The following is a 24,738-nucleotide window of genomic DNA, read 5'->3' as shown; positions in this document are numbered from 1 at the left end:
GTGACCCGTGTGCCTTCTTTAATAATTTGTTTTTATTATTAGGTACACATCTAATATATAAAATTCTCGGGTAACAATGTTTGTGACCAAACTCCTCCGAAATGGCTAGACCGATTTTTATGAATTTTTTTGTGTATATTTGGTAGGTCTGAGAATAGGACGTTAACTATTTTTCATACTTCCATGCGGACGGAGTCGTGGGTAACAGCTAGTTATATTATATAAATTTCAGCGGTCTATTACTGTTCTCGAAGTACAGCCCTGTGGAAGATAGACAGACCGACAAAAGAACAGCGAAGCGTCATTATTAGCGTTTCATTTGTTAACCTTCGTATATGGAAGCCTAAGAAGGTGATATTTTATTTTCACTCGTAAATTTACAACCTTCATAAATAACAACCGGGACCTTCATAAACTTTTATTGGCAACACTACTGATAAGAAATGTCAGTGTCCTGTCACTGTCACTTGACACTTCAATGTCAAAGACTTCGTGACTGAATGAAAGTCGAAAGCCTGAACCTAATTAACTTTTAGTGATAACGATCAAAGATTAGGAAGTTTTTATTACCGACAGAACTAATATCGGCTAGCACAGTCAAACGCGGTGCCCGTTGCGGCGCTAACAAACTGTTTACGTTAATAAACCGCGAAATCGATCTTCACGTTTAAAATTAGAATTAAAAAGTCATTAAAAATTCCAATTTGAATTCGAAGGTGCTGTGTATTTTTAAAAATAAAAATGAAAGATTTTAAAGGCGCCGATGTGGATGATTTAAAGAAGAGGAAATCTAAGGTATTTAAAATAAGTATTTATTTTCCTGTTATTTGTTTTACAGTATTTAATTTGACACGTAATTTGGTGGCAAAACTTTTTGCTGCGGTTCCGGAAGTTTGTGTCATTAAAAAATTAAAAAGTTTTGTAGCAACTTATTCAGTCATGAGATGAGTCTTTCAGTCAAAGAGTTCAATATACCTAGTTAGAGTTTCAAAAAATGACAATGAGAGGAGAAGCAAAGGTATGTAAGTTTTTAAATATTATTATTACATCTAATATTTCGTTTTGTAGAATTTTTACGGTACAACGGCAAAACCTACTGGCAAAATTGTCCACCAATGGACAGAGCCATATTTATTTAAAAAAGCAACAAAAAATATGTAATTGTACCTTACTTCACGTAATATTTCTCAGCAGATTCCTAAGCCAATTTAATTACTGTCTGCCTCTTAAAATTAAAGAGATTGAGTAGATGGTACATACTCTGAATATTTTCTGAATACCTGGGTAAGCATTTGGAGCAATATTGATTGCTCTAGAAGTTAAGATTGGGTTTTTTGGAATCTTTTTGTATTTTTTTATTTCTATTCCAAATTTTTACTTTTACGGTCATCCCATAAAACCTAAATTGAAAATACAAACTGAAATATAGATGCTCTAGAAGTGGGTAAATATAATTTATGAATAATTAGAATGGCAAAACATTTACTGAAATCTTTTTATGTTAGTCCTGACTATTTAACAAAATTTTAAATAAATTCAATTAAACCAGCTGCAACTTCTTCTGTGAAAAATTAGTTTATAGGTGTAGCTATCCTGCGGGAAATTACATATTTTTCCGGGATAAGAACTATCCTATATTATATCCTTTCCAGGGTCTTAAGCTACCTCCCTACCAAATTTAATAACAATCTACATTGGTTCAGCGGTTGAAGTGCTAAAATTTAATAAAGTTATTTATTCAGCATCTTTATATTTTGCTAAAGTCAGAAGCATTTAAATTAAATACTTAGTTTCTGTAGTAAAAATTAAAAAAAAGCAGACTAAATAAATTTCTCAGTTTTTTTAGAACAGTAATTTTCAATAGCAACTTTCAATAAAAAAAATAAACAGTTTTTAAAGAAAAAGATATGTGTTATATGACCTTATTCTATTTCTACTGCAGTGAATTCTCAATGATTGGCATACTGCAAGATATCTTATCAAAATTCTGTTTTAACTTGAATTGTGAAGCTGAACAGTAGCTCATGTTGGCCGTTGTTAATTTTTTCCACCTCTGATTTTACGGCTTAGTTTTATCTAATCTTGTTTTTGCATCCAATTTTATTTATTGCTCTCTGATACTTAAAATTAAATGTCATTAACAGAATTTATTTAGTGTTTCTAGATATTTGCTTGCGCAAAATAGGTATTGCAACATTTTTAGTCCAACACATCCGTAAAATGAGAAATCGTAAGTTTTTTGATGCACTATGTATCTATTGGAACTAGGTGATATAAAATAACATATTATGCTCTAGTGTATAAAGTAAAATCTTCTAAGACCAAGCAAGCAATCAGGTGCCAACAGCCAAGACCAAAAAAGTTTATAACTGGTTAAAATAAGGCTTTTTTTAAGTGGATTGAATTCACGTGGGAAGATTTGCGCAAGCCATTTTTAAAAATGTAATTTGGATTAAAATTTTAACATCCATTTTAAAGATCACAGTATATTGGTGAGTACACCTAAAAGTAAAAATAAAACTCAAATTGAGAAAAAACGCCACTATATTATTACACAGCAAGTGTAGTATTTATAATAGTAATGAAAAATATTAATGAAGACTTGAAGGTTAACATATTTTTCATCACACTTGCTCGTAAACAGTGTCGAAACATGCAGGCTACCTTGGTTGCAACCCCCCAAATAAAACCCTCGATCTTAATGTGCTTGTCATGAAACCCGTGGTCGGTCGCATGAGTCATTGCGCGTACACATTTTCTTGTCATGAAGCCCAAGGTCGGTCAATGAGTCATTGCCCGTACTGATGGTGCTGCGCGCGCTGCTGCAGGACCACATGCACACGCACGTTGCGGCGCATGCTGCGGGAGGGGGAGAGGGGGAGGGCGGCGCTACCAAGAGCGCAGCCTAAGGTATCGCCAATATTTGGAACAATTATATATTTTTTTCTTTTAGAAATATAAAAATTTACTCGCAAATGTGATGAAAAACATTGTATGTCGCACGGGCGGTACTAGAATTACGAACATCGACTCATTAAAGCCCTCAGTCTTCGACTTCGGGCTTCTAATAGACTCTCGTTCGTAATTCCTTATTTACCGCCCTTAAGACACAATGTACTATTTTTGATTTTTTTTACCCAAAATATCCTCATATTTGCGAGACTCCCTTTCAAATAAGCGCACTCCTTTTCAAGCCGTTCGACGTTTGTAAGTGTCTAAGTCCAAAAGAAACTATTACTAATGCTAAATAAACTATTATACTATTATACCATAATGAAACAATTTAACTTCCGCGAATACTAACAATTCGTGCAATAAAACTTTTATTACGCTAGTGTCGTAAAATATAAGCTTTGCTATCTCCATACTAATCGTTTTAGATAAATGGATTATAATAAATAATGTTCTAGTCGGTCGGTCGGAACACGGAAGGTTAAAATTACAAGACAAACCCAAGAATAATGTAACTAACGGAAATGACGAATAAACTTTTCAAAACATGCTATTAATTAAGTAAACAAAAATACCCCTAAAGTGGAAAGAGGCTTAATGCTAAAAAATAAAGTCCTTTTGTAATATTTAAAACCACACTTTTCGTTCATCAAAGATTCCCGACACACCAGTAAAAAGTCGAAGTTCGAATCGGACTGGCGCATAGAGGGTTCCGTACAGCATACCCATAATATTTAGGTATGTATAACATAACGCACAGCGGAGGCTTATTAATAAGGTCTCGTTGACACTTTTAGGTACGAATCGCACACGCCACGCGTCAGATGTTTTCGTACTATTTTCTTATTAAAATAGCTATTCATAATTTCAATGCAACATACACTTAGCAGTAATCACGGAACACCTGAAAATATATTCATTATATAATCATACATTCTAATGAATGGTAAAATCAAATTCAAAACAATATTTTTCATTACACTTGCTCGTAAGCAGTGTCATAACATGCTGGCCAACTTGGTCATTTTGTTTGCGTATAACGTCTAAAGGTGATTTTTCACCGGCGAGGCGGGACGAGAATTGAAATTTGTAATGCATTCTCGCGCGCCCGCCGTGGGCCGTCTCAAGCGCCACCATACAAATTTCGATTCTCGTCTCGCCCCGCCTCGTCTCGCCTCGCCGGGTGAAAACCACCTTAACCTTAAGAGTATAATGAGTTCATGTACTACGGCTACGGCTGGTGCGCCGCTGCTGGGCTGAGCACCAACATCATGCAGTCTTCGACTTCGCGTTTCTTCTTCGTAATTCCTTATCTACCGGCCTTAAGACACAATGTACTATTTCGGTTGGTGCAAGGCGCAAGACAATATTTTTCGCTTTAATAATAGCTAAGCTAGTAGCTTTTGCCCACGGCTACGCCCGCGTGGTATTCGGTTATCGCGCTCTGTTCCCTCGGGAACTGTGCATTTTTCCGAGATAAAAAGTAGCCTATGCCACTCTCTCTGGCCCATAAACTATCTCTATGCTAAAAATCACATCGATCCGTCCCTCCGTTTCGACGTGAAAGACGGACAAACATATGACGAACACCCATGTAAAATGTCATGTTATTATTCACAATCAGCGGTTAAGATTTTAGGATTTTCTTCGGGTTGGGATAAAACCCACGAGTTAATGATAGAGCTACGTTTAGGTGTGCAAGATTCTTTACGAAGTTTCTTTGCGAACTTCCATCCGCTGGCGTTCGTGTCGTCATAGTGCGTTGTAATGTTCCTTATAATGTTTTAGTTTTTAAATGGGTCCCACTGAAAAACAGCGTTGCGGCTTGCCGTAACATTATCCTGAGTGGGGTCCACTTTATACTATTCGATGTTATTTTTATTTTTTTCCATGTAATGTATTTTTATGTGTATCGAATATGTGCAAATAAATGTTTCTCTCTCTCTCTCTCAAGATATGCGTGTCAATGCAGTTCCTCCACCACACCACCACACTATAAGAACACACACAAATACAGCAAAATTAACACAAAAAATACAGAAAAACACATGAAAATAGTAAATACAATATACACAATGTTGTGTGTCCCCGCGAAAGTGAAACGGTCGCTGACTCAGCATTATGCTGAAGCCAGGTTCAGGTGATTATCTATCACCTGAAGGACGGCTTGATACGATCTTTTAATTCTGGAGTCCTTCTGACTCACTGTTAGTCGAGGCGAGGCGATCCCGTCCGGTGCCGAGCTTATAACTTGATAACCTTTAGCTTCTGTTATCCGTAGAATGCGTAAGAAATGTCTAACTACCTACTGATATAATCTTCAAGTAGCAAAGGACTCTTATTGTAGAGCCAGTGGCTCTAGCCCTTGATCAAGGTAAAGCACAATACCGATAAAAGTTTGATGAACCAATAAATGTATCGCCTAAAAAACTAGAAACTTGTTATATTTATATTATTATATTGAGTCACCACCTGTTTGTTTTCCGCTAATTTATTCGTTCCTATCACGCGGAAATATTTTTAATTTTACGGCCCGTTTGATAGTTTTTATTGTTTTACGATGGTTGTAAATGATAAATAAACGCGTATCCGTATTGCGTGAGTACAGTTTGAGACGTTATCTTTGATAGTTGACAATAAACAAGTTTACAGAAGATATCGTTGCGAAATCTGTAGTGTGTTAAGTACAGCTACTCGAGCTGGGATGCGATCGGTAACAACTACGCCATGATTACACGCTCCAAGCGCGCGGAGAGTTTTTTGTGTTTATTGCGTGTGTTGCTAAGTAACCACGATGCGGCGTATGTTTCTATCGCGTAATTACAGATGTGCAAGTTGCAGAAAGTTTCCAAAAAGTTGGGAAAGTTCTCGGTAATTTCTGGAAATTTTCACAAGAAATATAGGAAATCTAAATTTAAGAAACGGAAAGTTTCAATCTCTATACAAAATTATGAGAAGTTTCCGAAAATTTTCCATATGAGAAATTCCGCAATTTTGGAAAGTTTCCTTTGGCGTAAGTAATAGATAGAGAAACAGCTCGCCGCACCGCTGAGCCGATAGACCCTCAATCAAGACGAGGCACTCTTCTAAAAGCCCGGCTACACGAAACTTGTATGCGCAAACGTTTGTGCAAAAATTGGCGCAAAAACTGTATGGCGTTCACAAGCCATTTGTGCGTACTGTTTTGCCGTCTTATCTTAACGCACATGATTGCTTGTGCAAATGGGAATTTGGCCTAAGTCGCTACAATCTTGACCGTCGGGATCGTGATTTGTTCCTGATTCGTCATATTTTAATATCATATTCCTAATTCGACACTTTCCTAACTGGTCATATTCCTATCTCGTCATATTCCTGATTCGTCATATTCCTAACTCGTCATACCATGTAATTTGCCTGCACAAAATTAATTATTCAGTCGGTTAGGTTAAGGGTTTTTTTTATGACCACCCAGAACCGATTCGGGGCACTTATTACATCAAATTCAAATTCAAAAGTCAAATGATTTATTCAGTAAATAGGCCGCAATGGGCACTTTTACACGTCATTTTTTAAACTACCAGCGCTTTCGGAAAGACCATCATTGCCAAGAATAATGCGCCGCAAGAAACTTGGCAGAAAGTCATTTTTTCATAATAATATAATTACAAATAAAATACTTAAAAACTATATTATACAATTAAAGAAAAAAAAATACAAAAAATAATAATAATAAAAATACAGGGATGTATGGGGTCCCTTAGTTACAATATTAAACACTAACTATATATCTAAACTATATCTACGTTCAGTGGAAGTGTAGAATGCTTCCACCGTCATAAATTTTAAACCGATTTTATGGTTCTGGGTGGTCATGAAATAAATAACCAACCTAACCGTCTGTAAGCACGTGTTCGTAATTTCATTTGACTGTACAATGACGAGTTCAGAATATGACGAATCAGGAATATGACAAGTTAGGAATATGACCAATTGGGAAAGTGTCGAATCAGGAATATGACTAATTAAATTAGGACTATGACGAATCAGGAACGAATCGTGATCGTCCGTAGTGAATCTTCACAATGACTTTGGTGGTCGTTTCGCTTTGCCTTCCACACCGCTAAACTGGAGTTGGCAATAAAGAACGCTGCCCATACGAGTAGAATATTTTTAAACAGAGAATGAGAGTGGATGAGTCCAAGAAACACATTTATTAAATGTATAAATATAAATCGAATTAATATTATGTAGCAAGGTACGTATTAATATTGTGTTATTTTGTAAGTAAATTACGTATTTATCTACTTACAAAATAAACAAAATTATGACTTCATCTTATTACTTACTTCTTTTAAGTATTCATCATCATCATTATTATTACTACGACTTCACAAAAAATTTTTAGATTTAGAACCCCTTCTTCTGTGATCTTCGAGAGTGTTATCTTGATTGAATAGACTATTCTCCAATAAAGGAAAACGAATTCTATTCTGAACGAGTGTTTTCCAGAATCCTTATTCTGAGTAATATCGTATGTATTTCAGGGAAAAACATGCGAAGACATGCAGCAACTAAATCAACATGTTACTTAAAGTTAAACAAGCCGAATTATGTAGTTACCTACTCCAATATGAGAGAGAGAAATAAAGAGACATTTATTTGCACATATTCGTACACGATAAAATGCGTTGAAAAAAAATCATTTTGAATGAACATCGAACAGTATAAATCGAGCCCCACTCAACATGGTGATTAAATTGATAAAATTTATTAATAGTTATTGTCAGATTTTCAATGAACAACTTTATATGACCGACTTTTTGATTTGAGTTATCATAATGTATATTGTTTAGTATGTACAATCAATATATGTTTTCTTGTGATTATCTTAGCTAATTCTTGTCGATATTAATATTTGCTATAATGTTAAGTTCAGGCGTCATTTTAAACAGACTACTAAAATAGTTTATTTCATCAGGCGTCACTTTGCGGTTGTATTTAAGTTAGGACTCTAGGGGCTGTTTCACCGTCAATTAATTAGTGTTAACCGACGGTTAAATGTGATGCCGTCTCCGTCTATTCGAACTAAACAAATAGAGACGGCATCACACCTAACCACCAGATAACACTAATCAATGGATGGTGAAACACCCAGCACCCATTGATTAATTTTATTACACACGACTACTTTTATTATACACGACTTTTGGTAGAGAGCGTGCGGTAAAGTCCTCACGTTTGTATTTTAAGAAGCGGTGTGGAAAGCATGGAAAAAAAAAACAGTGCGCATACGATGCGTCACTGCGATTCCGTACCGTCAGCGTTTTTCAAGCAGGCGTGGCCGCTCCTTTAATCAAATTTACTTAGTGATCTTGATCTAATAAGAATTAATAATGATAAGTTATAGTGTTGATTTAATTAAATTTTGCATTATAGAGCAATCATCTGTTACAGCTATCATCTTTAGGAGGCTGCTAGTGCTGAATTTTTATGTTCGACTTTTATGCTGAATTTTTATTTACCTAATTTTATAACAGTTCGACGGGATTAAATTAAACTATATCGCTATCTCAAACGTATGCGTAATCAGATTTTAGGAAGTTAAGGTTAGGGGCAAGATAAGTGAAACAGTCACTGTGAAGAAGCCATACTATCAACGTTATTGCTTTGGAAAATGGGCCGGGCCGATAGAAATGTATGGTGAACTGTGATTTAATTTGTGTTGTGTGTAATTGACGTAAGAAAATAACGGTAGTTTTAAGGCTATTCATCATTCATAGAGAGACTATAGAGTCGATATACTTGTATAGTTGTAGAGCTGTATATTTGATGAGTATTTGGTTATCTGTTTCCATATTCGCGAAAAGCATACGCTTGTCCTCGTCCAGCTATGAATTATTTTCTGCCTGTTTAAATATTCTCTAAAACGTTTTCAAATCTTGGACAAATGAGCAGCTACTATAGAAGCGTGTTCTATTTATAAAGTGTGTTCTATTCTTCACTCTTCACCAAGACTGTGGCAAAACACAATCGTATTTTGCATAAGAAATGTTAAATTCAGTATAGTATGGAACCCACCTGGTTTTGATCTTCCACCCTAGACCCTCAAGGAAAAAGGAAAAGTATCCTTAATAACGAAGATAGCAAATTTTCTGTCCAATCGGTACAGTTATGAAAAAAAAAAACATTAATTTTTCACCAGTGTATGAGTCAATAACGTGTATTGAAAGTGAAAAATGCTTTTGGGGATTTTTGGGCTCAGGACGACTTCGTCCACAGTCCCATTTCGTCACCTTCTTAAATCGTCCACAGTGCCATGTCGTCAGTCTACAATTCCTAAATCGTCACCTTCCTAACTCGTCCACTTTATGATATCGTCCATAACCTATTTTGTCTAGACCATAGTGTCAACTCGTCCACTTTATTTTATAGACCACAGTACTACTTGGTCAGCAGTGCCAACTCGTCCACGTTTAGCAGACGTTGTCTCACTCAATTGGTCAATTTAAGCGTTAAAATAGCAAAATATCCCGAGAGTAATTTGCAAAAAAAGCCCCTTTTCAATAACCATTTATAGAGCATTTATATTAGTCTGGATAATGAACAATGCAATAATGTTGACGACTTGGTACTGTGGCCCACGTAAGAAAGCGGACAAGATAGGAAAGTGACGATGTGGAAATTTTGGCGAATCAGAACAGTAGACTGTATGAGAATGAGGACGATTTAAGAAGGTGACAAAATGGGACTGTGGACGAAGTCATCCTGAGCCGATTTTTGGTATGATGACGAATACTGGCGTCGATTATTTGTCATCAAAATGACGGTCAGGAAGAACAGTCATTCAACGGTGACAACTGTGACGTCTTCAAACGTTAGGTTAACATTTTTGTCCAGTATTTCACTTTTGGACTAAATACTTTCATTGTTGAAATGTGAGACGCGCAACATGATTCGCTCCTCTTTGTCTGACTTTTATTTGGTGTATGTTAGCCGTAAATAAATAATATCTAGTTCCATAATGCATGAATGTAATTTTTTCTCACAACAGTTACAACCTTTTAATCTCGATGGTTTATTTCGATTTGTTTTGATGTTCCATGGACATTTTACTACTGACAGTAAAATAACAACAAAAGTTGAGTGTCTAAATTATTTTATCTAACAAATAAACCTGCTCTAATAATGCTGGTACGGTATGCAGCTTAAGTTTTTAATTGTCACAGGAAGGTTACATATTTGTTCTTGAAGACTTATAAGAAACATCCAGGGCCTTTTCGTTTAGTAATCCACCATTATCATAATTCATAAGCTTTACTTCATTAGATTTAAGACCAATAGAAGCGAAACTCCTGTACTTCAGTCACCGCCACTATACCCGGTTTATTTATGTAAAATTGTAAATGAAATATGAGGACCTATTGTTTAACGCACGCTATCGCAGGAAAAGGTAGTGCGATCGTAATGGCCTTAGGGATAGGTTCTCAACCGCATTTTGCCCAATGTCACTTGAGTTTTTTTTCTTATCTAATGCACCCCCTTTTCTTTTACTAAATAACGCCGTATAATTCTCCCTGAGCGTTTTACTGCCTCTGCCCCCTGAAAGCCCACAAGAGGGCTGATCCGTTGAGGGAGATCCGTTGGAGTTTCGCTTCTACTATCCTCATATCCACCTGCCTTTTTCCAGAGCCGCCCCTACATAGGTTATGAGGTTCCTGAACTAGAGGAGCCTGACGAGAAGCCATGGCACAGGGTTAATGCCTCATCTAGTACGGTACTGAGAGACGGATACCGCATTCACACATACGCTGTCACGTAAATGTTACATGTGTTTTTTTGTTGAAGCATCTGGGACACTTGTTATTGGACACAACGGATTGCTTAAAGCCCCGTTCACATTATTCCAGTAAAACCGTTCCAGTAGCATTACACTGCGGTGCTCGATCGATCTTGTGTAACGTTTGGATTGTGACCCCGCAATGTATCGCTATTGGCACGATTTTACTGGAATAATGTGAACCGGGCATAAGGTTGAGGGTCTCTGAAAGGCATGGAGTATTTTATGCTTGAGTATTGGTAGTAGCGAAAGATTGTCGCATCACGTGTCAGAGAAGCGACATCTTGAAGGGTTTCTGATGAAAAAAACATTGGAATGGTGTTTTTTTTTTCTATACGCAACCGGCCAGCTTTTTGTTTACATATAACCCGTTTTGTTCAGTAATATGTTAGAGTAATCTGGTGAAGGTATTAATTATGTCCAGCCTGTGTGATTCCGGTGGTTCGTCTTAGATGTAAGAACGGTTGAGACTGCTACAGGAATGAGTATGGAAGTATTCGGTTTGCCGTAGGGCGTAGCTTAGGATTCGCTTAAGGCGTTTCCTCAGATTTGGGAGCTACCTTCCTAGCTGTAACAAGGTGTGCCTTACTTGAGTCATACATAGGATATTTAGTACTTATCATGAATATGAAAGAAAGAAAGAAAGAAAGAAAGAAAGAAAGAAAGAAAGAAAATATTTAATTGCCAACAGTACAAACAATGCAAGACAACAATATAAACAATACAAGATAGTAGTCTGTCCTGCGGAAAAAGGAGCAAACTCAGCTAATGCTGCGCTTACGCGGAAGCTGCCAGCGCTGGTTTACAGTAGGTGGTTATATGCTCGATACTCGCGCGCAGTATCATGTTGGTATGATAAATATCGCGTTAGATGGTGTGTGGTCAACATTGTAATTTAAGGAGGACTTGAAGACTATTTTGCGTCAAAGTAAAAAAATATTTTTAGTTAAAGTTGTCAAGTCTGACGGTTATTAAATTGTTTTTTTTTTCAAACGTTAAATGTACGTTTTTAAGCTTGCCAAATTACAGTAAAATTGATTTCGTTATTTTGCCTTTAAATGGTTACAGACACACAGAAATGTAGAGAGAAAAAGAGCACGTTAATTGTACATTTAGACTGACTGATACATCAACGTCCAATGCGATTCCTTGGACCTAGAAAACTGAAGTTTAACGCTTTTCCAGGCCCCGCGAATTTAGATACTTACGCTACCACAAAATGGATCACAGTTTTATACCGGGTGTGGCCTGTAATACGAGCAAAAAATTAAAACATAGATCGTCCTCGTCAGTTCAGCGACTTTTAAAAATAATGGAGTTTTTGAATCTTCCTTTTTTCATACAAATTAAATACTGCTATCAATGTACGCCATCCTAGAACCCAACTGACGTCGCGTCACGCTACAAACATCAAGCATTTTACTTTACATGGCTTCTTCGAAAAAACTTAAGTGTAATAAAAATTAAAAAACTAATCATTTTTAAAAGTCACTAAACTAATGTTGTTCAGTTTGAGGAGTATGATCTATATTTTAATTTTTTGCTCTTATTACAGGCCATACCCGGTACCTATTGTTAACCTATGAGGGATTCATTTAAAAACGAATTTGACGATTTCACTTGATTTCATACCATATTGTAAATTTAGCAAGGTCGAATATTTGTATACATTTATATGGTCGATATATGCACTATGGCTGGAAAAGGATTAAATATGTTGCCCATACGATCTATGTCATAAGGAACAATGAAATATTTTTGTAAAATTCGCTCGGAAATGGAATTCCCTAACGTTGGCGAAAGATGGTTGTTTTAATAGTAAGTATAAATTACTTATGGTATGGATGTATGCATAAATATGTCCTGTTTTAGTTAACTGTGGCAGTCTCGACCGCTGTTTGCTTTGAATTGGCTTTATGAATGCACGCTGCGTTTGATTTTCACTCAAAGCACAATTGAACAATGGCGGAGGTTATTTTAAGACTACAATTGTTAAATAACACCGCCTTACACACTATATAAGTCGGTCTAACGAGTCATGGACACATAGAATCTGCTTGACCTTAGTGGAAAATTGTGTAAGATAAGTCTAGATCACTCAGCATCTAGATAGATCGCTATTTCTGCAACTACCTAAGTAGCTGGTGGTGGCGACAAGGCCCCTATACAACATACAAGTGCTACAATTCTACACAGTTTAGACTTTTTTTGATGAGAAAGTTAATTATGTTGATTTGTAGGGTCGATCAATTTTTTCTTGTCACTCGTTGCTATAGTTACGGTCTCCTGAGTCACTCTTTAAACCGTAAGTTTATAGGATTAAAATTTGCCAAACATGCGTGTTTGTGGTAGTTTTAAGGCCCCTATAATTGGTCGTCTAATAAGCATGTTAGTATAATGTCACACAACATTTCTTCCATTTGTTAGTTCTTTACCTCAAAAGCATAAATTCCTTGTAGCGATCCACCGAATCTCATTTCATCTCGAACTAACATTTCAATAGAATCTTGTACTTGACGCAATTTTTCGCGTAGCTTTTTACACATTAGTATAATTAATTGGTAGCTTCCGATTTTTCGTGTAGTATTTCACCATAGACGCATTTCAACATCGATGTTTGCCTGGGACTCTATTAATTTGACGTGTTAATTGTTAAGGCACCCGTCACTAATGGAAGCCAGCAGCGAAGCTGTTTGGCTTTGATGATGGTGCTGCTCTACCACACTCCGACTGACAGACTGACTTGACCATTTTTTCTTAGTTAATCAATTTATTAGTTTTCCATTTTTATTTGTTATTACTTTCTAATGTATCTTTCTATGTATAGTTTATAGAATATGTGTAAATAAATTATATTTTACCTTGTTAATTGATGTTTTCACTAAAATACACTATAACACGATCAAGGTGAAATGCGACTAAAACTTATAGCGACTAAAAAAAACACGATTGAGACTCAACGCGACACTTAAATGCACGATCAAGGTGAAATGCGACTAAAATCTATAGTGACTTAAAAAATAAACGATTGTGACAGAAAGCTATAATTAAACATTCGAGGTAAAATGCGAGTCGGTGAATCGCTAGAAGAAATTTACGCTTTTGTGGTAAAGAAGTAAAAAATGATTTCTTCTATTAAACTGTACTACTTTTGTCCCCTCACTGACGGGACAGAACAACAAGAAACAGTTGTTCCACCCTGTAGCACTTGTAATTTTTATAGTACATATAGGGGCCTAATAGTGTAAAGAAGCGTAAACATACGCAAAATCAGAGGAATTGTAGTCACGTGGCTAAAATAACCGTCGTAGCACAGTGGTCTGTCCTTTGCAAGCAAAGTCGTGGACTCGAGCCTGGAAAATATTGCGAAGAAACCTACATATGTTTGCGAAGCAATCCAATGGTGCGTTTGAAGTTCTCAACCTGCATTAGGCATGCGTTGAAACTATAGATCAAGCCCTTTCATTCTGAAAGGAGCCAAGGACGTACATAGATAGGAGTCCCAAACTTAATAAGATTAATGGAGTATATGCGGGCGAAGCCGAGTGTAAAAACTCGTCTAGAAAATTTGGCAAACTATATAGTACAGTCGAGTTCATAAATGTCTTTACAGCCATAGCTTCAAATGTCAACCTTATTGTTTGTAATATAAAGGCATACATATAAGGTCATACGACTGCACTAAACCAGAATATGATCTCATTAAACAGCATAAAATTATAAAGAGCTCAGCCGTTTTAGACCTAACACCTTTACATTAAGACGCCAGTGTCATTACGATGGTCAAGTGATTTTGCGTTGTATGTTGATGACATTGTGGTCAGTTTTGGCATGCCACTGTGTTGCATATTTATTATTTTTTTATTTCAGTCCGTTGACCATTTCGATTCGGGTGTCATTTTGTGCTAAGCTCTGATTTAGTTTGGTATGTTTTGAATTGTGTTTTTAATTATTAAATAGTGATTAGTGATGTTGCTGAGGAAGTCGGAGGTAATAGAGTTCTAGTTTAGCCTCGTAAGGCCCAGCGTACCAAATTTAGGACAAAAGTCAGCAAATATCATCTTCTGGATTGATATTAAGGTTCAAATTTAAGACTCGAATTGAGACATGGGTCTTACGAGGTTAAAGTGATCTCATTGGAGCAGAGCGGAGTCGTGACGGAGATCGATTTTAAAAATTCCATCTGTAAAAATACCACTTGAAAGTGCTGAATTTGAAGGAGAAGCAGAGTAGTAGAAAATGTACAGCCACAATGGCCGATTTGGGCCGATTGCTGGAAAAATAAATCGAGATTTAATTGACAATCATGCTTTCATACATTTTGACACTACTAATTGAGTTGTTTTTTTTTCAGCAAGTAGCAGTACCTAAGTAATTGAAGTGGCTGTTTTGTAGCATACATATACAATTTTTCACCACTTTAGAGGGATATTTTCACTGCATGCGTTTGTCGGCACTTGTTAAATAAACTTTTAATTTTGTTGTGATTTCAAAAATCGACCCTCACCAACGACCAATCAAACTGTGATATTGATACTCGTATTACAAAGAGGCGGGATTAATAGTTGTGAATTTCAAAACTTTCAATGAATGTGATTGGTTGATAGATACACATTGGACAGCTCCGCTCTGTTCATCTAATCATGAGACTAATGGAAGCGTTCATTTCATTTTAATTCAACAGATTTTAAATAAAGGTACAGGGTGGAATTTTTTAATGCCGCCTGGAGGGAAAGTACTTTCAATAGTAAAGATAGAATTTTTACTCAATGGAAACTTTCCTTTATTTTTTTTCAAATTAAACAAAACTACATTAAATGATTTTTGAATTTTTTGTCTTTCTACGTGTCGTTAAAATGAAATGAAAATAAAGTTTACATTTAATGGGTTTCCTTTCATTTTATTTACCATGTTTGTAAGTGGGATTTGATCCTTATGACTAACTGTATCGATTTATGCCATAAAAGTATAGTGTGACTCTTTATTCTATTTTAGTCCCTTCGATCCTAAGAATCTTCTAAAATCTTTGAATGCAGTTTTGTTTATTTTCTTAATAATGTCATATTTCCTTTCAGTATAATTTTCCATCTTCACTATTTAGATTACTACTCTTTCCAGTGGCGTTAAAAATATCCAAGAATACGGTCTGTTCAAATATAGTATGTTTTGCGTTGGTATTATAAGCTTTTATTTAATTTAACCTGTTGTTTTCCGTGTCGCATGACCAATCTACCTTACATTCTGAATAAACTATCTTCTTAAAGTAACAAACATGCTGTATACCTTCCAGGTGCCGAGTCCCTTCCTACTGCTAGTGCTGGGTTTCTATCTGCTGCTGGCTTTCCTGACGCAGCTGGTTGAAGATGATATGCCTTCGGTCTTGCGCGATGCAGATATTGCTGGAGATGTGAGTGCCCACATTTACTTTTAAAATCAAAAGTTTTTTTATAGGCCTTAGAGGACATCTTTTTTAGGCAAATGAAGTTTCGGGCATATGAACTTCGGGAAAATGAAATTATAGCATATAACTTTCGGGCAAACAATAGATAACCCTTGAAATTGTGTATGAAAATTTCCGATTTCGCTTATTAAATTCCCTGCTTTGTTTAGGTGTTTTTAACAATTTTAAATGATCGATTGATTCAGGCGTTATTTCAGGTGTTTACCTACACCTCTATTATCCTCAAGGAATATGTCTGCTAACTTCCAAGCGCTTTTAGCTCCAGTGATTTGGCTATATGTACTGTCAGTATTTACATTACCCTCTTATGGCTATAAGTACTGGACTAATCCATCTAAAAGGCATTTAAACTCATTAAAGCATCTCTAAATCCATAAATAAACATTTTCAGAACACAAATGCCTTCAGCGAGGAGTCAGCTTTACGATACCTTAACACAATCATGGGCACCAAGCCTCGCGTCTCAGGGTCGGAATACCATCTGCGACAAACTGAGGTCTTGAAAGATCTGCTGGATGACATCGCGAGGGGATCCCGATTGCCTGTACGGACTGACTGGCAACTTGCTTCTGGTAAGTTCATCACAGCTCACCCCAGTTGGTTATAAAGCGTCGAAGAGGGATTATTCATTTTTGCTGTTATTGTTTCTGAGCTATAAATAATTTACTTCGCTCACCGACGACCTTACGATAGGTATATTTATGCAACATATGAGTGTTCATGCAGCGCCTTCACCTCTACACGTAATGTAAAAATACACAATTCACCAGAGAGCGGGATTTTCATGGCATTTTTTGACCTGTCATAGTGACTTCTGATCTGACTTATCGACTTCCGATCTTCTTCTTCTTCTTCGCCGTGTTCTCCATTCCTGAAGGTCGCGCCCGTCTTGAAAAGCCTTTACGGAGACGTTGACAAACTGCTTCCACACCACTCTGTCCTCGGCCTGTCTGCAGGCAAAGTGAGCCCCGTGATCGCCTTAATTTGATCCGACCATCGGGTTGATGACTGTCCTCTGGGCCTTTTCCCCTCTATTTTAGGTTGTCTGACTCCCTTCGAGCGATATGGCCAAAATAGCCGAGTACTCGCTGGTAGCAGCAGGCTGACTTCCGATATACATACATATATCGCTACACAACATAGGTAATATAATAAAGAAGATTAAAAGTATAGGTAAACAATAGGTGGCCATAAGTTAAAGAGCGATCTCTTCCAATTAACTTTCGAGCAGTTGAAAATGTAAAAGAGACCTATGCAATGAACAATGAATGGATAACAATTTCTAATTTAATTTAAGTTCAGTTTTTTTTTCAATTTCATGCATGTTGAAATTCTTCTGTTGTAATGTTATGAAGTGTTCCATTAATGTTTCTATAAAATAAATACATGTTTTTTTTTCTTATTCTCCTGTTTTAAACTTCCTTCACTGACAGACTTCTTTTACAGTCAAATATCCATTTGTATGCGGAAAAAGAACATATATCGACAATGAAGTCACTACGAAATTCAGCACCAAAAGACATCTTAATATTGGTTTACAAGGCATTCTGTCAATCGGCATGTATTGTCTTTCAGCTTGGAGTGGTATAGTAAAATCCAATATAAAAAGTTTAGAGATCGCTCAACGTGCTGTATTAAAAGTTATGCTCAGAAAGCCTTATAGGTTTCCCTCTGATGACCTGTATAAGGAATGTAAGGTGTTAAGGGTCAGACAATTATACATTACAAAAGTAGCCGTGACTACTCATCGGAAAGTAATTGTAAGACATGACTTTCCTACCCTCTCCTCTCGCCGCGTATATAGCATACCTCTGCCATCAATCAAATCTAGTTTCGCCAGACATCTGCCTCCCTACTCCCATGTAAACATTTACAACAAAATTTGCAAAAAAATCAAGAACCCCAAAGACTATCTGCTGCCAAGCTAAAAAGTGCTATAGAAGAACATCTAGCTAAACTGAATTACCAAGATACGTAAGATCTCCTTAAAGCCAATTGAACGTCAAATACATACACACATACACACACACACACGCACACATATGTACACACTCACAATCATACACACACTTCAAGTAAGTTCACTTTTATTACTAGGATTTTGTATTTTTAAAACTTCATTTGCACTCGCGATACACCCAGAGTCTAGTGCGAAGGCCGTCGAAAAGTCAGATGATTTTATTTGTATTTTATTCAAATGTGTATTTCTGTAATTTTTGTGCACTATGTAACTTTATTGCTAAAATAAATTATTCTTATTCTTATTCTTATTTAGGTAGAGTCGATAAGTACTACACTGAAGCAGCGTTTCCACCAGAGATAAGCGAGAATGTGTTGCGAGGAATATGTTTTTAATAACCAATAGGAACGCTCTATTTACCTCGCCTCGCTCCGCTCAGCTGTTTCCACCAGAGAAGTGTGCTTTGCGAGGATGTGTAAGTGAAGCATTTTTATTGGTTAATGAAAAACACATCGCTCGCAACACATCCTCCCACATTATTGCTGGAAACGTTACTTTATGCCTCTCCTGTCTCTGCGTGGCTCTGAGGATGACATCTGGTTGAGTTCGAAACGTGAATGTGAAACTAAGTTGATATGAACTTCCGAAAAATAACGCCTGAAAAAAGGATTATTCAACATTTAATGCCATTACTGTTTCGTTATGTAAAATTAAATACAAAATCAAAAATTAAATATTCAGACTTTTTCAGACGTTCTCAACTATTGGTAAGTTATTTTCATTATTACGTAATTCTATATTCCAGGCGACTACCGTCTAGAATTCGGGGCGCCTCTGTTGAACTCCTACAACAACGTGTCCAACATCATAGCCCTGTTGGAGGGAGAGAGCGGCGTGCTCCCTAACGGGGAACTCGGCTCCTCAATATTACTGAACTGCCACTACGATTCTGTGCCTTTTGCGTTAGGTAAGGTTGCTTAATTAACGTCTCAAGCATCGCCATAGTCATCTGTATCATCATCATCATAATTATCTTTTTCATTGGCATTTTCATCAAGTGTGTCATAAATATTTTAAGTAATCCAGACCGGCGTGATTTATTCTAAAAATATAATAATGTCATTACCTCTTTTCCTGTTAAATTTTGATTTTATAAGTTATTCTATTAAAGTCGGGTGGAACGATAACATACCTATCTACTTACCAATTAAAATCGATCAAACATCAATTTATATTTAAATAAATATTATCTTAAATATTATAGTTCCTATCATTATCATCGTTCATCATTATCAGCTTCATGATCATCATCATATTCATATCTAGTTATTTTTAATTTTATCATAATAGTCCTCTTTATCACCATAAACGAATTCATCTTATTTATTATTATCATCAGCTACATCATCACTATCGACAGCTGTATCATCATCATAATAATCTCTATCGTTATCATCTCCACCTCCACCTGTATCTTTATCACTATCTTCACAGTCGACTTACTACATCATCATGTCATCAACTCTGAATTATAAAAACATGGAACAGTTTACATTTTCAGCCTCATCTACTCTTACCATCAGGTGAGATAGAGGCTAATAGCTAGTCAGTTTAAAAAAAGTAACTATTATAACTTAAAAAATATATATTATTGCAGGAGCGTCAGACAATGTGGCGTTTTGCGCGATAATGACGGAAACGCTGCACAGAATGTCACAAAAGAGAGAAAAGTTCAAGCACAACCTCATATTTCTGTTCAACGGAGCCGAAGAGAATCCTCTACAGGTAATTTATCTAATTTTCAAGTCATTTAATCCTTCAGAATAAAAATTCAATTCTATTTGAAGTAAGGTTGTTTAGTTATAGAAAACCTTTTTGTTGTAATGCTTATATGTCGTAGGGTAGCCACGCGTTCCTTCAGCACCCGTGGTCCCGCGGCGTGACCACGGTCGTCAACCTCGACGCCGCCGGGATGAACGGGAAAGCTAATCTCTTCCAGGTACATTGATAAAAGAAAGAAAGAACGAAAATACAAACTGAAACATGGATGCACAGAAAGAACCAGAAAAATAGACCAGCGCTGGGAATCGAACCCAGGTCCTCAGCATTCCGTGCTGCGTGCTACCCCTACACCTCCACTGGATATGAGTCTAACACACTCCCACGCACCTCACATTTCAGCCTGCTTTTTTCTTTACTAGCCACTTAAGCAGCGACACTAGCGACATCTATGTTTTTAGCTCTCATCGAGAGACGTCAACATTCTTTCAGAACTAACTGCTCACCCGGATAAGAGGTGTCGCTATTAAGCAATCAAATTTTGATTGTTTTTTCTTTTACAGTAGTCTTTACAGTACATTATACAGAACTAGGTACTGACTAAGCTAGCAATTTTTTGTATGGAAAAAATTATCAACCATGTTTTCAACTTATTTTTGAAACAATTCTTGATCCTACATCCTTCTTCCGAGAAGACGTTGAGTGGCAATGGGCACGCCTCGAAGAAAAGATAACCGTTGGGGGAGAAAAGTACTCGAATGGCTCGAGTGCTAAACGAAGCATGAAAATACGTCGAAAGCTTCCAGAAAAAGATAATCATCATCATCATCGGCCAGAAGACGCCCACTGCTGAACAAAGGTCTCCTCTTAGAACGCCACAATGAACGACAACTCAGTACTTGTATCCAGCGGTGTTCCCGCAACCTCACGATATCGTCTGTCCTCCTAGTGGGAGGACTGCCAACGCTTCTTCCAATTTGTAACGTGAAAACTTTTCTCCTCCAATGGTTATCTTATAACTTGACAGTTAAAGTTGTAGTTAAATAAAAAAACTTTTATTGCCAACTTAAAATTAGACATTGTAAAAAATAAATAAAAAATTGTGGGAGAAAAACAAAAAGTTGGGACAATGGGTCCCCAGTCTCAGCATATGCTGGGCGTAATTGCCCGGCGCTGGTTTTCAGACTGGTCCCTTTGAGGACGGCCGGGCGCAGCGCTTCTCACATTCAAATACCTACTGGATAAGCCAAAAAATAATAATAATATAGTTATGCTATCATCATCATCATCATTATCATCATCATGTCATCTGAAAGACGTCCACTGCTGGACATAGGCCTCCCCCAAGGCTCTCCACTCAGACCGGTCTTGTGCTTGCCGCGTCCACCGCGATCCCGCGATCTTAACCAGGTCGTCGCTCCATCTTGTTGGAGGCCTACCGACAGCTCGTCTCCCGGTCCGCGGACGCCATTCGAGAACCTTCTGACCCCATCGGCCATCACTCCTGCGACCAATGTGCCCCGCCCACTGCCACTTTAGTTTCGCAATTCTTCGGGCTATGTCGGTAACCTTAGTTCTACTGCGGATATAGTCGTATATATAGTTATGCTATAGATATTATACAAATTCCTTATTATGCCATACATATTGTTATGCTTTTTTATGCCAAATTTGTTATGCGAAGTTATACTATGTAAATGGATGTTATGCGAAATAAGGGGCGTCCGAAAGAGTACAGCTAAATTACGGCTTGCAGTAGTAGTGTTAACCTTCGCAGGTGTCGGACACTCGTCTATTGGGCGCTTACGCTGGCTCCACCAACCGCCCCAGCGCCCAGTCCATGGGCGAGTTCCTCTTTACCTCGGGCATTGTGCCTTCCGACACCGACTTCAGGATATGGCGGGACTTCGGACAGATCTACGGTGAGTGCACAGCTTTGAAAGAGAGAAATAAGTTTTTGTAAAAAAAAGAAAACTTTCAGTTCTCATGCTCGTAAACTTCGTAAAATGTTTTTTTTATGCTGTAGTGCATAAAGTAAAATCTTTGTCTAAGGTCAAGGCAATCAGAAGCCAACAGCCACAAACAAAAAATTAACTTCCTTAAAACTGTTATTTATAGCGACAGGCCGCTTTCGTGAAAGTATTTTTTTAAGTGTTAAGCAAGTAGTACAGTCGAAGTAAAAATTATCTTTACACTTTAGTACCTAGTTCTCACTTCGTCTTTGAACCTGTCTACCTCCTACCGCCCAGCGTAATTTGATATCGAACTCTCTCACAAGTGAAATAAGGTTACATGTTCAAAAAACAAATATTTGACTTGGACAGCAGGAGGTTAAAATTTCCAGAAAGCGTAGTGACAAATTACTAACATGTAAGGATATTTTTGACTTTGACTGTACCTTTTTATATTGCGTTTATTACGCGAGCCGATATGTACCCATCAACTACGTTAGTACTAAATCAGCTACTAATTCGTTCCTGATTTGTCATATTGCTGATTCGACACTTTCCTAACTGGTCATATTCCTAACTTGTCATATTCTTAACTGGTCATTGTACAGTCAAATGAAATTACGAACACGTGCTTAAAGTCGGTTAGGTTAAGTTTTTTTTATGACGACTCTGAATCGATACAATAAGTGCCCCAAATCGGTTCTGGGTGGTCATAAAAAAAAATAACCTAACCGACTAAGATTTTGTCGAATAACAACTTTGATCTGTTTCTGGCACTGTATTATGGTTCTTATTGGCACTCGCGATACAGACCCAGAGTCTAGTGCGAAGGCCGTCGAAAAGTCAGATGATGTTATTTGTATTGTATTCAAATGTGTATTTCTGTAATTTTTTGTGCACTATGTAACTTTATCGCTAAATAAAAAATATTCTATTCTATTCTATTATCATTAACCACAGATTTAAATATTATAATTAATGTTGTGCAGGCAAATGTACATGGTATGACGAGTAAGGAATATGACGAATCGGGAATATGACCAGTTAGGAAAGTGTCGAATTAGGAATATGGCGAATCAGGAACAAACCATTATTTTCCCTGGATCTGTGACAGGCGTGGACATAGCGTTCGTGAAGTGGGGCAACGTGTACCACACCCGCAACGACCACCCCGACAACCTCCAGCCCGGGGTGCTGCAGTGCGCCGGCGACATGTTCCTCACGCTCGTCACTCGGCTCGCAGACATGCCGGAACTGGCTCAAAAAGTACGTCCCCTGGCCTCTTTTCAATGCATACTGTTAAACAAAGACCATCGTTTGTGAATTGTAACTTGTAGCTTCGTGAAATAGGACACTGGTATAATACCACGCATAGTAATGCGTGCACACGTGCTCAACGCCATCTAGTGTGAGCTAACTTTGGGGGCGGCAGACGTGAGCTTGCCTTAGGAATCCAAAAGCTTAATGAGCGTTGCAACGAAAATGTAAATTCAGCGATTTGAGGTTTTCAAATGCTTATTAATTGTCTAAATGCTTTACGTTTTTTAAAGAAAAACTAATGTAACATAAATAAAATCTACTCTGATGTATAGCGGTGAATTTCCATTTATTTCCGTCACGACTTTTTTGGCAATCATTTGTTAGTGAGTTTTACAAAAATACGCGTCAGAGCTGTCTTTCATGTGAAATATTTCCCATTATAACCCAACACAAACAGTGTAACTTTAGTATTTTAATTAGGAAATATAGTCTTTTAAGACATAGGGTCACTATGTATCAAAATATTAGTTATTATTATTCAAATACCATTCTTCAAAAGGTCTAAATCGGTCTACTTCATCATTTTTTATCTCATTTGTTGTGATGTATTTGCCAATAAAACAATTTTATTATAAATCTACAGAAATGTTTAGTCTGTAATATTTTTTCAGCGCTTAATAATAGCTCATTTAGTTTGACAATTTTCTAAACTTGGGTCCTAAATCGATTATATAACCTCGTGCGTTAATAGTTACGACTCAGAAAGCGCGGGCATCCCAAGCAACGACGTATCGCTCTGCCCTCTCCGCAAGGTTAACAACCTTTACTGCAACACCCGATAGTTTTATAGCGTGTCCGCAATTGCTTGATACTTGATAAGTAATTAATGTGTTAAAATTAAATGTTTTAAATTTTCGCAACTTTCACTCAAACTAATACGGGTAGATGCATTTACATTTCACAAGCATTTATTTAACTTGCCATATTAGTATGTATTAGTATGTAGTGTGTAAGTATTAACTAAATTTGACCCACTTCCCGATTTTTGATGAGATGAAACTTTGCGTGCATGTGTGAATAAAATGACAATGTAATATTATTATTATGACATGAAGCTGATCTGATGATGGAGCTGGAAGGTAACCACAAGAACTCTGTAATAAACGACATAACCCCATCGAGTTTGGACTCATTAGATTTGTCTTGACGAGTCCTAGGTGGCAACCAGGACAAAGTACAATCAGCAAAAAAATATTGTATTAAAAAAATAATGTAAGTAATAAAGTTATTAAAGCTTTTATTTAACTTGCCCTGTTAGTATGTTTGTTAGTATGATAGTGAGTATGATATAAAAGTAAATAAAATCTTGTTGTACAGTAAAAATCTTATATTCTTAGATATGGGCAATAAACTAAATCATTGGGATGAAAAAAACACAGTACTGTTAACAACAGTATGAGCTGCTTAGAAAAGGTTATTCATCATTATTAATTTACATACTGTAAATCCAAGATAGAATCTAGTTCCATAATTTTTTTTTTGTTAAATTCACTCC

General features: G+C 36.8%; 1 protein-coding gene across 1 annotated transcript in view; it reads left to right on the top strand.

The window, feature by feature from the left end:
- The first annotated feature begins 488 nt into the window (after positions 1–488).
- The window catches only part of LOC141440416 (endoplasmic reticulum metallopeptidase 1-like), a 58,794-nt gene continuing 34,544 nt past the window's right edge, over positions 489–24,738 (top strand). The window contains exons 1-9 of the mRNA XM_074104925.1: positions 489–795; positions 10,622–10,708; positions 16,062–16,178; positions 16,624–16,804; positions 18,998–19,159; positions 19,850–19,977; positions 20,093–20,191; positions 21,749–21,893; positions 23,038–23,189. Of these exons, the coding sequence (XP_073961026.1) occupies positions 742–795; positions 10,622–10,708; positions 16,062–16,178; positions 16,624–16,804; positions 18,998–19,159; positions 19,850–19,977; positions 20,093–20,191; positions 21,749–21,893; positions 23,038–23,189 (1,125 nt within the window). The 5' untranslated portion in view covers positions 489–741. The remainder of the gene's footprint in view (positions 796–10,621; positions 10,709–16,061; positions 16,179–16,623; positions 16,805–18,997; positions 19,160–19,849; positions 19,978–20,092; positions 20,192–21,748; positions 21,894–23,037; positions 23,190–24,738) is intronic.

This window comes from Choristoneura fumiferana, chromosome 22 (assembly GCF_025370935.1).
Source record: "Choristoneura fumiferana chromosome 22, NRCan_CFum_1, whole genome shotgun sequence".
Taxonomy (NCBI): Eukaryota; Metazoa; Arthropoda; class Insecta; order Lepidoptera; family Tortricidae; genus Choristoneura; species Choristoneura fumiferana.
The sequence above is the reverse complement of the archived record's forward strand: the minus strand, read 5'-3'. Positions and strand labels throughout refer to the sequence as shown.